The 19,504-nt window shown below is 31.5% G+C and overlaps 1 protein-coding gene and 1 gene segment (V, D, J or C); both read right to left on the bottom strand.

The window, feature by feature from the left end:
- LOC141344777 (T cell receptor alpha chain constant-like) overlaps positions 1–13,423 on the bottom strand; it is a 62,762-nt gene extending 49,339 nt beyond the window's left edge. The window contains 1 exon segment of the C gene segment in view: positions 13,336–13,423. Coding sequence covers positions 13,336–13,420 — 85 coding nt within the window.
- A 2,179-nt stretch (positions 13,424–15,602) lies between these two features.
- trdc (T-cell receptor delta constant) lies at positions 15,603–19,205 on the bottom strand. The gene is made up of 5 exons (XM_073849388.1): positions 19,175–19,205; positions 17,299–17,343; positions 16,443–16,721; positions 16,232–16,306; positions 15,603–16,110 (listed from the first exon to the last, which is right to left on the bottom strand). Exons 1-5 carry the CDS (start codon positions 19,203–19,205, stop codon positions 16,001–16,003), a joined length of 540 nt encoding a protein of 179 aa, XP_073705489.1. The 3' UTR covers positions 15,603–16,000.
- Between the last annotated feature and the right edge of the window lie 299 nt (positions 19,206–19,504).

The following is a 19,504-nucleotide window of genomic DNA, read 5'->3' as shown; positions in this document are numbered from 1 at the left end:
TACAACGCCAAACACTAAAAACTAAGGATGCTTCAGATCAGATTTGTTAAACTCAGCTACTGTATGTACTGTTGCCAGATAATAGGAACTTTTGCTGACATTTTAAATGTACTCGGATAATAAAATAGTTGTTTGACCAATAAAACAGAATCGTAATGTAAATATTATTATAATACTGGATTTAGGTGAAATGTGTAAAAATGACAATAGTATTTTACATACACTCTTCAAAATAAAGCTGCTTCACGGTGCCACAGAAGAACCTTTATGGTCTAAATGGTTCCATAAAGAACCTTTAACATCTGAAGAACCTTTCTGTTTCACAAAAGGTTCTTTGTGGCAAAGGACGTTTTTTCAGATTATAAAATGGTAAGAAAGAGATGGTTCTTTAAGAACCTTTGACTGAATGGTTCTTTTGTGGAACCAAAAATGGTTCTTCTATGGCACGCTGTGAAGAACCTTTTAAAGCACCTTCATTTTTAAGAGTGTACCTTCATACTATATCCTGTAAAATTAACGGCTTTCTTTTCATAATCTATTTTTTCATATCTAGCTCATTGCCATATCATCGTTTAACGTAAGGCAGAATAGAGTAATGAGTAAAATGTCACTATTAGCAATCCCAAAACATGGCCATCTGGTTTAATTTGATGACAATTATAAAGGAATAATTTCAAATACAATGAATTCATGACAAATTATACTGAAAATCATGAACTTACTTGTTTCAACTATCAATTGTGTGCCTTTACCAAAGATAACCTTGTTGCCTCCACCTCCATAAGTCACACAATGTAAGACCACAGAACAAAAACTATTTGGTTTAAATGACTAAAATACAAAAACTACCTGACTTGAAACATAATTCTCCTCAATGTATTTGATCAACATGAACAGTTTTAACTGATAAGGTATATTAAATATGCATTTTGAATCAAAGTGAATCACTATTAGTGAATAGCACACTAGTAAATACCTCTTTACTAATCTCAAAAACACTTACTTGTTTCAACTATCAACTTAGTGCCTGTTCCAAAGAAAATCTTGTAAGCTCCACTTCCAGTATTCACACAACATAAAACCACTAAGCAAAAACTACCTGAAAGACACTACCTTTCTTAGTCAATGACAACTTTGATAAAGGGTATTAAATAAGCAAGTCAAAGCGTAGTAGTAAATGACACTTGGTATCAAAGTACATTAAAGAACCATTTTGTATTTAGCATATATAATGTGTCATTTATTAAATGTATATATAAAATATGCATTGGTGTTATTTAAAAAAATATATATATTATATCTTTACTAGCCTCTAAAATACTTACTTGTTTGAACAATCAGTTTGGTACCAGAGCCAAAATAGATTTGCCCGAAACCAGATGAAGTCACACAATGCAGTTTGCCAAACCAATAACTTTATGCTACGGTAAAAACCTGTCAATTGTTTAACGGTAAGTTTCCTAACTATAAAGGAAAATAAATGTTATAAAACAAACTATACTTTATGTACTTTTAAAATAAAATACTGTTGAAATTTAGAAAATGTCTGAAATATCTATATTATTGGTTGGGATATGGAAATTTATTCATATGCCAATTTTCTTCTAAGAATGTATAAGAGTGGGAAACATATTGTTTACCTGCATTCACAGTGAGCTTTGTGCCTTTCCCAAATATTATTTTCTGGAATCCTGACTGAGTCACACACTGTTACACAGCTACACAAATACATGCTGGAAATGATGCATGTTGTAATTACAGAATTACTGTCGCCGTTACTTTTATAAAAAAAATAAATAAATAAAAATATTTCTGGATCAAAGGTACACGATTATTAAGTGACAAAAAAAGAAATCTGAACAAATTAAGCAGAACCGATGATAAAATGAAATTATCAGTTATGTGAAATTATGTATTTTGTAAATATAGATTTACAGTCACCATTACTTTTATTTATTTTTTTAAAACATTCTCTCTGGAACAAAGGAACAAGACTATTTTGTGAAAAAAAATGGAAATCTGAACACATTAAGTATAACCGATAATTAAACATACTTGTTTTAACTATCAATTTTGTGAAATTATGCATTTTGTAATTATAGATTTAAAGTTGCCATTACTTTTTTTTTTTTTTTTTATATATATTCTCTCTGGAACAAAGGAACACGATTATTTAGTGACAAAAAAGGACATCAGAACAAATTAAGTAGAACCGATAATCAAACTTACTTGTTTCAACTATCAATTTTGTGCCTTTCCCAAAAATAAGCTTGTAGCTGCCACTTCCATAAGTCACACAATATAAGACCACCAAACAAAAACTATTTAGTCTAAGTGGCCCAATGAACCTTTCATAAATTAATAATTAGCAATGATTAGTTTTTACTTTATTTGAAAGCATTTTTATGATTTTATTAAGCTATCCAGTATCGAAGCGCTGTACAATGAAATGTGCTATTTTGTTTGTTTGTTTCCCTTAAGAACTAAATTGTCAAATATACTTAGTAAACATGCAAAAAATTATATAAAAAAACATTAAGATTGATGCTAATGATTCTGATTTATAAATTTACCCTTGAAATTTAGAGAATATGTCTAAAATATCTAAATTATTTGTTGTTGATATGTCCATTTTTTCTTAAGAATGTTTAAGAATGTAAAACATATTGTTTACCTGCATTTACAGTGAGCTTTGTGCCTTTTCCAAATATTATATTCTGTAATCCTGTCTGAGTCACACACTGGTATACAGCTACACAAATACATGCTGGAAATGATGCATGGTGTAATTACAGAATTACTTTACTTTTATTTATTTTTAAACATTCTCTCTGGATCAAAGGAACATGATTATTTAGTGACAAAAAAAAAGGAAATCTGGACATATTATAATCAAACTTACTTGTTTCAATTATCAATTTTGTGCCTTTCCCAAAGATAAGCTTGTCAAGTCCACTTCCAGTCACACAATATAAGACCACTAAGCAAAAACTACCTGACTTGAAACTTAATTCTCCTTAATAAATCTGATTATTTTGACAACTTGTAACTGATATGGTATATTAAACATGCATTTTGAATCAAACTAATGAATTACCATTAGTGAATAGCACACTAGTAAATAACATGTTTGCTTTTTCTTGAGGACAGTATTAAAATGATTCATTTTAAATGTATTTATTTGTGTACTGATACGCATTACTAATATAGGTATAAAATGTGTTGTTTTATACCTCTTATATCTCAAAAAACACTTACTTGTGTCAATTATCAATTTTGTGCCAGTCCCAAAGAAAAGCTTGAAATTTCCACCTCCAGCAGTCACACAACGCAAGACCACCTCACAAAAACTAAAAGACTTTCTCAGGCACTCAAAGATTAATGTGTAAACTTATCTTTGATAAAGGGTATTAAATATGCATTTAACTATAGTAATAAAAATGACAGTCGGTAAAAGTGCATCACTAAATAACCATTAAATTGGTTAAATGTGCATTTGTTTTTTAATATACATTGCTGATATGTAATATATGTAATACATTATATGATAAATTACTTTTTAAATTAGTTATAATATATGGATAATAACAATATTGTGGACTGAAATGTGTAAGACCACCAAATACGAATGATCACTGGCAATGTTATTTTAATTAACAATAGTATTTCAGTGTGTTTTTACTTTAATGAACAGTAGTATTTTTAAGTAACATTACATAAGATTTATAAATTATTTTACATTTTTTTCCACGTTTAGTTCATGATGCCTAATGCATTAAGTAATGTTAACAAACTGACATCATACTATTGTAAAATGTTGCTATACTTACTCATACCAATGCTCTCTTTAGAAACATAAGTGCAAAATAAAATCTATTTTACCTGCATTTACAGTGAGTTTCGTGCCTTTCCCAAATATTATTTTCTGTAATCCAGTACCAGTCACACACAGTTAAATTGCCACACAAAAACATGCTGACTGTTTTTAGAGTTTGCCTATAAAATACTCAAATGTTTACACTAGTTAACAATTACTTTTTTCCAAAACTAAGGTCTTAATTTACCAAAACTGGGACAATGTTAACAATGTCAGGAATTTGCTGTATTCTACTTGAAGATGATAATTAACTTACTTGTTTCAATGAGCAGCTTTGTGCCTGTGGCAAATATAAGCTTATTGATTCCACCCGCATTCACACATTACAAAACCAAACAGCAAAAACTAGTTAGCAGCCAAAGTGCCATTGCTCAGTTAAACTCAAAAGGAATAACTATAAAGTCCAACTTAGTTGTGTGTAACGGCTACAGTTTAATAATTTTAAAGCATTTCAGCTAAGACCAAGTACGCTTTACAGCATTTTAACCTGATATAGATTTTCCAGAAATGCTCTAGTCAAGCATTTTATTTATTTAACTGTTATACTATCTATTCCACAACAGCTCTTATTTGCCTTAAATTTTGCAAATTAAATATACTCTATTTATAGTTTACATTTTGTTTTAAAAGAGAATCAGTACTGCCAACTATTATACATAATAATCATGCATATGCATAATAAATTTCAAATGTTCAGTAAGTTTAATTTGATTTATACTAATTACACTAAAAAATACATTTGCATTTGATTAAGTAGATAATGTCCTTCTGTAGATCTATTTGAAAGGCAAAAGTCGATGATTAACGATTGATTAAAGAAAAACATTTTCTTCGTAACGCAATTGCTTTGTGTTCACATAATCTAAGAGACACCAGATAAAGTGTTCATAATGATGCAAGTAATGTCAAACATAATGAACTTACTTGAATCAACTGTTAATTTTGTGCCTTTCCCAAAAATCAGCTTTTGTGCACCTCCAGTATACACACAATGTCACAGCGCATATCAAAATCTCATCGCATGCAACACAAACCCTATAGGTTTCGTTGAAAAACACACATACAATTACTATAGATATATGTTTTGTAAAAACTCTAAAGACAAATTCTATTTAAACCTCAATTATACCTGAACGCAATATTACTTAATTACTTTTTTTGCATATATTTCCTATGCTGTGTCAAACGATTTGCTATGTTTACACAAGAAAGTTTTCATAGTGATGCAAGTAGTGCCAAACATTATGAACTTACTTGAATCAACTGTTAATTTTGTTCCTTTCCCAAAAATAAGCTTTCCTGCACCTCCAGTATACACACAATGTCACACCACATACCAAAATCTCTCATCAAATGCAACACAAACCTTATAGGTTTTGTTGAAAAACACACATACAATTACTATACAGTGCGTTTTGTAAAAACTCTAAAGATAAATTCTATTTAAACCTCAATTATATCTGACCGCAATATCACTTAATGACATTTTTCCATACATTCCATATGCTGTGTCAAATGGTTTGCTTTGTTCACACGATAAAGTTTTCATAGTGATGTGAGTAGTGCCAAACATAATGAACTTACTTGAATCAACTGTTAATTTTGTGCCTTTTCCAAAAATAAGCTTTCCTGCACTTCCATACACACAATGTCACACCACATACCAAAATCTCAATCTGTCACATGCAACACAATATATACTATAGGTTACATACAATTACTAGATATATGTTTTGTAAAACTCTAAAGACAAATTCTATTTGAATCTCAATTATATCTAAGCACAATATTACGTAATGACTTTTTGTGCATACAATCCCTATGCTGTAACAAATGAATTACTCCTTTTATGCTAGCATTCTATAACCTTCCAAAAAATGGTTTAATCTGTTGCAATTTCTAAATTGGCAAAATACTTACTATTTTCAACTGTGAGTTTGGTTCCAGAGCCAAAAATGATTTTCACGCCTCCAGTTTGAGTCACACACAATATTTTGTCTTTACAGAAACCTCCTCAATGCTACTACATGAACTATTAAAGAAAGCGGTAACACTTTACAATAAGGTTAAATTCATTAACTTCATAAAATAACAGCGAACAATTATTTTACATCATTTATTATTCTAGGTTTATGTTAGCTTCAACATATACTAATATATTTTAAATAATTTAACCTCACTGCAAAGTTTTATCACGCAAGATTCATATTTTCCAATAGTATTCATCCTGTAGACAGGGTATACTACTATAGTAATACAGTGTCAGATTCCTTCCCTAGTTTGTCAGCGATATTAAATTAGACATTTGAAACTCAGCTAACCATTGCGATATTAAATTAGAATTCATGGATAGAATGAATTATAGCTATTTCTTGAAAAGCAATGATATATGAATCACGGTTTTTCACAAAATTAAAAAAAAACACACAATGAGGAATTTAACACACTTTAAGCGGCAATGATAATCCAATATAAACAAACTTACTTTTTTCAACTACTAACTTTGTGCCTGTCCCAAAAAATATCTTGTAACCTCCACCTCCAGTAGTCACACAATAGCAGATCACTGAACAAAAACTGCCCTGCAAGACTAAAATCAACTCACCTGCCATAACCTATTAATGTCAACGTTAAAATGAATTATTTCTAATTTCTAATCAAAACCAGAAATGTAACTTTTATATGATGACCTGGATAAACAAATAGTTGTGATGTTTTTTGATTATATTTATGATTTCTATATACACTTACTTGTTTGAACTATCAGTTTAGTTCCAGAGCCAAAATAAATTTGATTGAATCCAGATGAAGTCACACAATGAAGTTCACCATCACAATAACTTTATAGGTTTAAATCAATGATTTCTGTAGCATGAAACTAATGACTAAGATTTCACAAATTTACCTTTGCTATTATTAACAGTGTGAAGTTATAGCAATATTAACTATTATGATCCAAGATCCAAGATATAAATCAGTTCCATTAAACAACACTGGATTTACTGGCAATGCAATTTCATGGATCAACTTCCTCTAGCACAAAAATGCACTGAAGTGTTTAGCATCTGCATTATCGACCATTAGAACAGATTACATTATATTTTAAAGTGTTCAATGTCTAGGTAAAGCAACCAAGCAAACAATAGCCATGTAAGCAAATATGTTAAATATGAAAAGTGTGAAAAGCAGGTTTAAGTTTTAATGTACTGTTGAAATTAATTAACTTACTTGTGTCAATTATCAACTTTGTGCCTGACCCAAAGATTATCTTATAACTTCCTCCAGTAGTCACACAACAACACACGACACAACCAAAACCTTCCAACACAACAGTCACAAATACACTATTTGATTAAGCTGCTTTCACATATTAAAATGTTTTATCATCTGTTAATAACTGGCGCATTCTTTATTGCACTCGCATTAGTGTCTTCTTCTATACTGTCCATTTTATAGGTCAATGTGAGAAAACTAGTAACAGTAGAAACAAAAAAGAAGGTAAACTGTGTTTAATTTTGCATACTCACTTGTACTAACATGTAATTTTGTGCCCAAACCAAAGATCACTTTTTGATATCCATCAGTCACACAATGTGAAGCATCATAACTATAACTGATTACAGCTCACTGGCTGAGTATTTTACTGTAATAGTCAACAGTAGAAACACTTTGGAAATATTTTCCTCACTTAAACTTTTAAATTTTACATTTTTAAATGCATTAGTAAATGTACTGCTTTTTCACATGCTTTACCTAAATTTTACTTCCAAATAAAGTACTCCTATGTGCACTATAAGTAATAGTGCAATTGGAAACAAGATTATTCGTGTTTGCATGTTAGTTTGAGTATTTAATGTGCAAATAGAAATCATTTACCTGTATTTACAGTGAGCTTTGTGCCTGTTCCAAATATTAATTTCTGTGCTCCAGAATAAGTCACACACAGTTATACAGCTACACAAAAACATGCTGTTTGTTTAAGGGAAAACAAACACACGCTTGAACAGAGAATAATCTATAAACATATAGAATTTAAGTGTAGAATATTTAGAATAAAACAGTTGTCCTAATATGTGCCACTTTTTTCTGCGGAATACATCAACATAGAATAAGCCTTATTTAAACATTCCTCTGAAGTAAACAGGACCAGGGATAATAAACTTACTGGCATTGAGCGTTAATTTAGTGCCTCTACCAAAATAATCTTGTAGTCACACAAATAAGAACACTTTGTTCTCTTATGTTTTACTAACGTCTACCCACATTTAAAACAAATCAATTTTTGATTTAGGAAATCCTAAAAAAATGAATGCAATGCAAACATCACTAATCTTAATGAACTTACTGCTTTGGATTATCAGTTTTGTGCCTGCTCCAAAGAACACCTTTCCTGCGATTCCAGCATTCACACAATGTTAGACTGCAAACCTAAAACCCTATGATTTTGAAAATTATAATCTATAGGGAAGTCAATGTGCTTTGGTAAGCATGGAAAGATGTAAATAATTATTAATAATAATAATAATTAAAATTGCAATTTTCACTTGTGCACACATTAAGCGCAATATTTTGCTTCATACTGACACACTCAGAAACATGTTCAGCGAAACATGACGATGTAAAATATTAGGTTATGCATTAATGCAAATATATACAAAGCACTTACTAGTTTCAATTGTCAGTTTAGTTCCAGAGCCAAAATAGACTTTCAAGTCTCCAGTAGTCACACACCAATTTTGTCTTTAGCAATAACTCCCTGCTCTCTCAAAAATAACTCCTTATCAATACTGTATGAAATACACCCAACAGTACAAAAATGTTCTAATTTCTATAATATTTCTCTTTTATTAGAAATGTCATGATAAATCCATGGCCAACAAACTGGCCAATTATTTAGATTTTACAAATGGGCGAATCTAATGAGTTGGTATGTAACAAAAGGGCAGCAGGGATGATTTTTTTCCACTTGTTTTCAACTTATCCCTTTAGAAAAGAATTATTATTGCATGTATTTAATGCAGGAGTATTAGAATACGCATACTAACCTTCTCTTAGAACATGACCAAGCCAAATAAAACAATACACCTGGTATATAAGGCAAACCTTTTAAAGGTGTTTTGTAACTTTAAAAGTAATTACTTGCCTGGTTCAACAATGAGTTTTGTTCCGCTGCCAAATGTAATCTTATAATTTCCTGTATTCACACAGAGCTACAATCTATACCAAATACCCCATGCACATTTCTCTCTTTGCAGAGAACTGCCATTTACATTTAGAACTGTTTTATAATTAAACAGGATAAAGAGAGGACAATTATTCCTTTCAAATATGCATTTTCTGTATTGTGCAATATTACACTTGTATGGGTATTTGTTATAGTATATGGATATTATAAACAGTTCAAAAGTTTAGCAGTGGTCACATTTTTAGTTTACCTGATCTATCTTTTACATTACTAAAGCTGAATAAATGAATGGAATGCTGGATTTGGACTTTTTTTTTTTTTTTTTTTGCGCTGTTTGTTCTAGTCACTCAGTGTGAAGACTTTGAAAATACCTGCCTGAAGCGATAAGACAATAAATGAATCATTATCAATGTTCTATGTTCTATATGCTCAAAATATTCACACATTTTCTATGATTTTAAGCAGTTACTTTATCCAAGCTTTTCCCATTGCAATATTGTCTAAAGACATTATGAGACTGTTTTTAAGGTATTAAGATCTATTCATACCTGAATTTATTGTGAGTTTTGTTCCTTTTCCAAAAATAATCTTCCATGTTGCTCCACTACTAGACACACAGTGCTTTGTGTGCTAACAAATACATGGCCACTTTCTCGGCTAAAGCAAAAATGCACAGATATAAACTCCTGACAATAACTCCAGATAAAGAATTGCTAATATATGCAATTTAACTTATTTCTTATAATTCCTTTAATTACTAACTAAAGCTAATGCACCTTAATGTCCTTTGATGTTTAATGTAAATGGATGCACCATCTAAATATAATAGCTTGTGTTGTTTTTTTATATACTCACTTAACTGAACTTGTAATCTTGTCCCTGACCCGAAGAACAGCTTGCTATATCCACCTCCAGCATTCACACAGTGTAAACCACCATATTCATTACCCATCACAGACTATTAGTTCTCAAAACTAAACTTATGCACATTTAGATAGCAAAATAAATGGCTACTGTAAATATATTGTATGCACATGATGATTTTATGCAGCCTGCACTCTACAATTATTTGGAGACTTTTATGATCAACTGATGAACTACGAAACAAGATTATGACAAACCAGTCAAACCTTTTTTTAAAAAGCTCCTATCCATTCACATCAAATATGCATTGAATGATCATACTGTACTATAAAACAAATGAAATTTATGTTCCAAAGTCCTAATGAGATGAAAAAAAAAACTACTTTGGTTTGAGCTTGCCTGTATAACATCAGTAAATTCAACATTCAATGATGAACATGTTCTGTTGTAAATTACTTAAATACTTGCCTGATTCAACAATGAGCTTTGTTCCACTTCCAAAAAACAACTTGTTTGTATTTACATCCACACAGCACTACAGCCTGCATCAAATACTCCATGTACTACTTTTCATTGCATGGTGTTATGTAATATTACATCTGTTTCACTTATTTGTCTTTTAAATTTCTGCTTCTTGTTAAATAATTTGATGTTCTTTTAAATATCACACTCTCAGTCCAATAGCCAATACAAAGAGTTTAAAATGGGAAAAAAATCATCCGGTCAAATGGAGGGGAAAAAAAACTTTTTTGTCAGAACAAGCTCCCAGATATTACTGTACACATGTACATGTCTTGTCTTATTATTATTTCCAAACCTTATTATTTTTTTGTTAACTGGATATTCTAACATATTCATGTAATTCGGCATATTTACTCTATGAGATTTTTTTAGTCATTCTTCTGTTTCTATAACAGACATCATTTTTTACTTACTTGATTCAACAAAGAGTTTAGTCCCTTTACCAAAAATCATCTTAGTTCCAGCACCAGCATTCACACAGTTGACTACCACACTACAATAACCATTTCTACTGTATAATAAATGTTAGAAGCTAAACCAATGCAAAAATGCACCCACCAGTTTTTTTAGGATTTAAAATGAAGTATTTGACTATGTATCTTTGATTGTCATGTAGTACATTATTAAGAAATGTAACAATTGAAAATCATACTATTATTCATAACAGGTTAGTTTCCGTTGTCAAACATAATATAGTTTTCAAAAAGTATTTTACTTACTGGTTTGAATTAGCAACTTTGTTCCTTTTGCAAAAATGAGTTTGTCTGCATTATTAGTCACACAAAGGAATGCTCCATAGCAAATACCACCAAACTGTAACTGCTTTTTGTTTACTCAACAGAGCAATTTTTATTTTTAATCCTTTTCATGATTACTATTTTAGAAGTGGCCTATAGTTTATTATTACAGCATTTTATTATTATGCACTGATTAACCTTTTAATAATTTTTCAAAGCACAAATTTAAATCTAAAACACAAGATTTAAACCTTTAATAATAGGGCATGTTTAAAAGAGATTAATTTATACAAATTTAAAGTATCATATATAAGATGCATATGCTTTTTGGTGCATTTGTTTAATGACTTTCTCTCAGTTTCAACATTTTAGCGTTCAACATTTGCAACATTACTAAAGCAATACTACCAACCAAATCACAGAACTTTCTCAAAATTTAAAAAATGATTAAAAAAAAGCATAACTCTGAACAACTTTTTCAATAGTGCAAACTTACTTGAATGGATGAAAAGTTTGGTTCCTTTACCAAAGATTATCTTTCCAAGGCTGCCAGTATTCACACATGGCTTTACATCCATACATAAACCTATGCATCAAAGGCAATCTCTAAAACTAAAACCATTGTATTTCATGGGAGATTTCATTATGCACTTTTACTTTTAAATATTCTGTTAGATTTGTTTCTTCAAGAAAATTTGCCATGTTCTATGTAACAAATAGAACATTTAAAGAAAAACAAAGGCCAGTGGTGCCATCAATAACGCTACACTTGTAGGATAAAAGTAGTAGACATAATCACAAACATGAAATGTATAATTCTACAACATGTTTAGGTATGTTTTGAAGAAGTGTGACAAAAATAAGTAGGTTAAAAAATGCACACAATATATATGTTGTATTATACTAAACTACGATTTGCAAACTGATTATTTAGTATTCAAAAGTCATTCCTAAGAACATTTTAGTGATTTTAATATTAGAAAGAGAAGAAACTTACTTGATTCCACAAATAGTTTAATGCCATTTGCAAAAATAACCTTGTCATTCCCTCTAGTCACACAAAGTTATACACCATAACAGAAACTCCCTGTAAATTCATCAAACTTTTCGAACAGTATTTTTGAAAAAAATAAAATAAAATAGATATGCTTTTGAAACAATTTCAATTATTCATTAACTAAATTACTTATATTTTCTTATTAAGCAGTTTATGACATTTAGTTGAAGTTTCACATAGATGGAAAATGGAATTAGTTGAAAGAAAAGTAATTGCAATCACTTATATGCTTAAATATTAAACGTATGAATTCAGTGACCTATCAAAGTATTTTGTTGACAAATAAATACAACTTACTTGATTCCACAATGAGTCTGGTACCATGGCCAAATATAACCTGGTTCACCCCTATTGCATTCTCACAACGCTACACTGCGTGACAAAAATGCCTCAACACTATGAGCACCACTTTTTAAATTTAATTTTAAAATACTGACTGATACTGTATTAGATTTCATATTACACTCTCAGAAATATTTTCTATTCATTGAAATATTTTACTAATTTAAAAAAAAGAATGAAACATTTAATATGTACTACATTAATCATTACTTTAGTGAAACATTGCATTTGCTACTAATATACAATTGAATGCAGACAGAATTATTTTTATACTTTTCTTTTAATAATTTCTAAAGAAAATAGCTAGTTTGTAAATTAGCAGATGAGTCAATCAATATTTATGTCTGTATTATAAACAGAGCAGTACATAAATGGCACTTTCTTGCATTAAAGAAGACTTTAATGCAATAAAGAATTATAAATCTCACCTGAATCCACTATAAGTTTTGTTCCGGTGCCGAAGAATATCTTACTGACTCCCTGGTCATTCACACAACACTAAACACCATGTCAAATATCCTTCAGTGCAAACTCCCTCAAACTGATCAACATTTCTATGTGCAAACTCAAAACAAAGCATTCAATTTATATGCTTTGAATTATCATTAGTGATGTTGATGTGAAAATCATCATTACTCATTTTATTTCCCTATAATATATAATATAAAAAATCTAAATGCTAAAAAGTTGTTTCAAGCCATAAATTTGTACTGTAAAAGCAACGATAAAAGCTATTTAAAATAATACTCACTGGTCTGCACAATTAACTTTGTTCCAGATCCCATTAAAAGCTTGTAGCCAGAACCAGACGACCACAGTGTTGCATCCTCAGACATAAAACCCCTCCACACAAGATACAGATAAAAAATATGATTTAAAATGGGATATCTTCAACTCATCATTTACTAAACTCGTAAGATCAATGACAATGCTTAAAATGCTCAATACGCATCTATATCTGTATTTTTTTAAAGTATTTTATTAATTTTCCCCTAAATGTTAGGATTATCAAATGCATGCCAAATATGAAAATATATATATATTTTTTGTATATTTCAGAAAAAAAGGATTACCTGTTTATTCATAATGATTGTCTATTTATCTGTAATTTGACTTAAACACAATAATGAAGTCAAGAGCCTTAAGTAGTCATAGAAAATCAATGGCGGCTTTAATATCATGCATCAATGATCATGATGCCATCACTTCTCTAATATAATATTTAAACATGATATTGTGATGAAAAAACTATATATACATTAAATCATGTAAAACAGTTTCTTACCTTAGTGTTTCTACTCCCAATTTATATCAGATTCTGGAATATGTTTGCTCTTCCTCTGTAAGAAACAGTGTATTAAATGTGTCAGTAAGTTTACCTGCACATTTCAATCTTCTGCTGAAAACTCATTCCAAACCAGAGAATTAAAATGACACTTTCCCAGCAGTACATTTTACTTTAGATGAAGGCAATCATTCAAATGAGAAATATATGGTAACTCACCTCTTCATATAGACATCAGTGTTCTACTGGCCTAGTTTTATCGTAACACATGGCCTTATTTCTTGTTCATTTCTGTGAACCTACAGCAGTGTCTGAAATAATATATTATAGCCTAGGCTAATATTTACATTTGCTTAAGGCTACTGTTTTGTTTTGTCAACGCATTGTAAACGTTTTAACTGAATGACTTTGTTTCTAAAGCATATTAAAGCATTAAAATGTCTTTTAAGCCGTATTAAACTCTAAACTAACATTTGTGCTCGAACAAAACGCTTAATATTGAGTGCTTTGTTATGGATGAAGCATCAAGCAAAAACTGGTTAACGATTCCACCGAAGAAATGTGCTATTTGCAGAAAGCTAAAATACATTTTATTCTGAAAGACTGAACTCGGGATATGAGCCAGGCCGGACTCGAATCATGTTTCCCTTGAGCCAACAGCTTTTGCAAGTCTTGCATGTTTACACATAAGAAACAAAACGTGAAATGTGTGGAATCACATTGGATGCCACTGCTCATTCGGCCACTAGGAGTCACTCAAATCCGCCTATCAAAACAAACGGCAAAATCCCACTAACAGCCACAAGAGCGCAGTACACTTTATTTCTTAGTCTTAGTTGAGTAGCAAGCTCAGCTCACGGTTTTAATGAAAGAGAGTGAAAACATCTCTTAATATTTTAATATTCATCAATAAATAATCAATTTAGGTTTCAAAAAGTTTCACAGACGGGGCTTAGTTTAAGCCATTAGGCCTTAGTTAAATGTAGATATTTAAGCAGCTTTTATAAAAATGCCTTAGAAGAAAACATTACAGATGTGCATCTTGAAAAAGACCGATGGCATTGGCATATTTCAATATATATCAGAGCAAGATAACTCCGTTTTTATTAATTTTCATAAATCACGTTTTTTATTGTGTTTCATTAGTAAGCTGTATTTATTTGAGTTATTATTATTCTTTAAGCTAAACAACCCAACTGCAGTTTGACTGATATAAATAAAAATAATTAAAAAAATATATCTGTTTTTACAAATGACTTAATTTTCAGTTAAGACAGCTCAAACATGCATAGTCTGGGACTAGCCTTAAGCCTTGACTGTGAAACCAGGACTAAGTGTTTTTTTCAATGCAACTTAAAGTCCCAAAAGACTTTGTAACTTGTTTGTAAATGTCATCATCAAACAGTGGTTTGACATTTTGTGACTAACTATTTAGTGAATTATTTATTTTAAATCATTTTATGTAAAAGGAATTAATTACAAAAAAAGCCACAGAAACTGTAGCTGTAAGACTTTACAGCTGTTTTTCTCTTTCTGTAACAGAGGGGAAAAAACATACTAATTCTTGGAACCCAAAGCGAGCAGTAGATCTATATCTGAAACTGTGGTTAGAGTCAGCCCCTAGCACGAATATACTGTTGAAACTGTGGTTTAGACAAACTCACATGAAACTTCTCCTTTATCAAGACATTTTATTATAGAATATATTTAAAAATCATATTACATGCAAAGATCAGAGCCTCAATAGTTAAGTCAAATAGTTATCAGTTACACAAGCAGACAATATAAGGGTCTTAAACAATGCGATACTGTTATGTAAAAAAAGTACAAAATATAAAAGTTAAAAAAAATTAACTCGCACTTAACTGCAACTAAAGCTGAAAATAAACACACACTATAGCAAAGCAATACGCACAATGTACCATTAAATTCAGAAATGTTTCTAAAAGTTTGCAGTATATGTTTTATCGATATCCTGTATATTCAAAATACATTTCATGTATCACTATTAGACAAATATAGATAAATGCTGAGCCTATGGCTGACTATAATAGCATTTGATTGTTTGGCAAGTTTTGATCAAGATACAGTTAATATTTGATTATTCATATGATTTGGTGAAATGTAACATTTAAAATATGAACGCCTTCACTGTCATCATTGCATTAACTGCAACACATTTAGCAAGCAGAATTCTCAGACCTGTCACAAGAAGATTCATGGAGTTCATTTTTGGATCACCTGAAAAAAAAAATTTAAAACAATAAATTAATCATTCTATGATCTTGTAAATCGTAGAATAATGTATGAATTCACAAATGCAAGATATACATGTAGAAGATCTGTGTATTTTATTACTAACCAGTGTTTATGAACTCTGAGGAAGAAGTACCAGCTTTTGTTGGACAAAACAGTGGAGTCACACTTTTTGGTTTTTCTGCAGAATAAAAATTTAGTAGAATTGAACAAATGTGTCTTTATATATATCTTATAAGTAAAATACTTCAAAAAATTTAATCATATTAAAAAAAGTTATAAAAAATATATACAATGACAATTCATTTAGTACAAACCTGTAATGTCAGGAATATCAGAAGTGTCATCCGTTTTTTCTGTATTTTCTCCATCCACTTTGCATTTTTGGATATCATCACCACTGAATCCAGCATAATAGTAGGTTTTGGTTGATTTAACCAAGGGCGCATCTTTGGTCTGAAGAACCTTAGGGTTTTTACCTTCCAAAGTCATAGTCTTGTCTTCAGGAGAAAACCCGGCGGCCAGACAAATATCTGGTCCATCGCCCTTGAAAGGGGACAATATGGACAGAAACGGAGAAGTTGCCGGTACATCTTCTAAACAAAGAAAAATAAGCAGTTTTCATCAGTTTTTAAATCCTTTGGCAAGCCTGTACTTTTTACATACATGACAGTTGCAAATCTATGCTCATAATCTCAGTGGAAAAACTCTTGCAATCATCTATTCATGCACAAAACATCTTTAGTCTAATGAAAAAATGCAATTACTCTACTAGAAAGGTTTTCTTTGGAGCAACAGCCTATGTTAACAAACATACGGCGATCAGAAGCTGAACGCAACATAGCTGCACAACCAACTAACCAACCGTTTCAAGCCATTTCGTTGAGTTTTTCCACTATTTTCTACAGCGCATTCGTTGATGTCAAAGCTTGTAACAGGTAAAAAGAAGCACTTACTTGGTACGACCTTGAGAGTTATCGGCTTTCCAAATGTTAAGGTGTCAGTAGCTGAAAAGCACTGCTACGGTAGCCCTTACAAAAACGTTCCTGACCCTATGTCAGCATGAGGACTGACAAACTAACCTAACTGAGCCCTGATACCTACAACTAACTGACCAAAGTTCATGTTTTCACAAAATGAAACAATGATAACATCGAAAGTGGATTTACTTACTTGGTTTGACGGTGAGACGGATGGGATTTCCAAAAGTTAGTGGATCTGCACTTCAGTTAGACCTCTGACAATATCCCTTGGTAGTAAAAAGTATCCTTGCATCTTAAGAAATACAATATAGACTCATCTGGACATTTAATGTAAAATATCCCTTTCAAAGAAGTCCATTTTGATATTCTTTCAAAGGTAATTCCATCTTTCAGTCATTCTCATGATACAGCCATGCCTGCACCATTCGCATACAAACAGGTGGCTGGAACAAAATCCTTCAAGACAAAAACAACAAGATTGAGAGAATAGTTCCATAATAGTTTAGTCTTTTAGTCAGATATTGGTTTAAATTTATCAATACAATTTATAAAGAGATATAACACTGCTATGAGATTTTGTACAGCGCCTAGTGAACATTGTATCACTGTGGTATCCCAACCACAATGAAAAACGTCCGTACAAAAACCCATGCCCTCTGTTGAGGGGCTGTCTTATACGGAGGAGAGAGAAATGCTGTCTTCTGAAGAATCTTTCCAATAGACATATTTGACTAAAACTATGTTTAATATTCATAGCCATGAGATGAAACCCCAAGCTGCAGTAGTTGTCTTCATGTCTAAGATGACAGAACACCCTCAGAGGAATTATTCAATGCAGTGACAGCCAGTTAAACTCTGTGAGGTTTTTGTATGAGGCAAAACCAGAGCTGAATCACTGTGGTACCCCAGTCCACAATGACACAACCCGAAACAAAAACCATCCCCCTTGTGATAGAATCATTTTACAATCACTTCTGTATGTATTTACATAATTACTTATTATAACTGAATATAATATTAACACAGACACTATAAACTGCTATTAGATTATTTTTAAGTTATTTATTTAATATATATCAGTATATAAACACACACATGCATGTTAAAAGATACAGTACAAGTCCTTGAATTCAATACTTCCAGAATAAAAATTTCCACTTCCAGAAAAAAAAAAGAAAAAAGAAATTAAGGTTTTGAGGAAAACATTCTAGGATTTTTCTCCATATAGTGAACTTCAATGGTGCCCAATTGGTTTCAGAGCCGGTTCAAAGGGCTCTACATAATCACAGCCGATGAATAAGGGGCTTATCAATTTATATACTTTTTAACCACAAATGCTTGTCTTGCACATGTGTAAAGTCACACACAGTTAGTTTATTGTCTGTGTACTTCAGTTTAAAAATGTATAGGGTCTTATTTTCTCCTCCAGCTTCAGAATCGTTTGACATTGTTGTTTCACCTTTTTTGTAAAGAGTGTTTGACTTTCTTTGCACGCTCATTTTGTAAAAACTGAGTCTGCACTTCTGCCTACATACAGTGAGGAAAAAATTATTTGATCCCTGGCTGATTTTGTATGTTTGCCCACTGACAAAGAAATGATCCGTCTATCATTTTAATGGTAGGTTTATTTTAACAGTAAGAGACAGAATAACAACAAAAATCCAGGAAAACGCGTTTCAAAAAAGTTATTCATTGATTTGCATTTTAATGAGTGAAATTAAACATGATTTGTAAAACAAGACTTAGCAAAACCCTTGTTGGTAATCACAGAGGTCAGACGTTTCTTGTAGCTGGCCATCTGGTTTGTACATATCTCAGGAGGGATTTTGTCCCACTCCTTTTTGCAGATCCTCTCCAAGTCATTAAGGTTTGAGGCTGACGTTTGGCAACTCAAACCTTTAGCTCCTTTCACAGGTTTTTTATGGCATTAAGGTCTGGAGACTGGCTAGGCCACTCCAGGACCTTAATGTGCTTCTTCTTGAGCCACTCTTTTGTTGCCTTGGTCATGTGTTTTGGGTCATACCCATCCACAACCTATTTTCAGTGCCCTTGGCTGGCTTCAATACCCTGACCCTGACAGTGCATTGCCCCATCCATCATCCCTTTGATGCGGTGCAGTTGTCCTGTCCCCTTAGCAGAAAAACACCCTCAAAGCATAATGTTAACACCTCCATGTTTGACGTGGGGATGCTGTTCTTGTTTTCATAGGCAGCATTCCTCCTCTTCGTAACACGGTGAGTTGAGGCCAAAGAGCTTGATTTTGGTCTTATCTGACCACAACACTTTTACCCAGTTCTCCTCTGAATCATTCAGATGTTCATTGGCAAACTTCAGACAGCCTGTACATGTGCTTTTTTGATCAGGGGGAACCTTGCACCCGCTGCAGGATTTTAGCC

Source organism: Garra rufa, chromosome 10 (genome assembly GCF_049309525.1).
Source record: "Garra rufa chromosome 10, GarRuf1.0, whole genome shotgun sequence".
Taxonomy (NCBI): Eukaryota; Metazoa; Chordata; class Actinopteri; order Cypriniformes; family Cyprinidae; genus Garra; species Garra rufa.
This window is presented reverse-complemented; position numbering and strand designations above follow the sequence as displayed.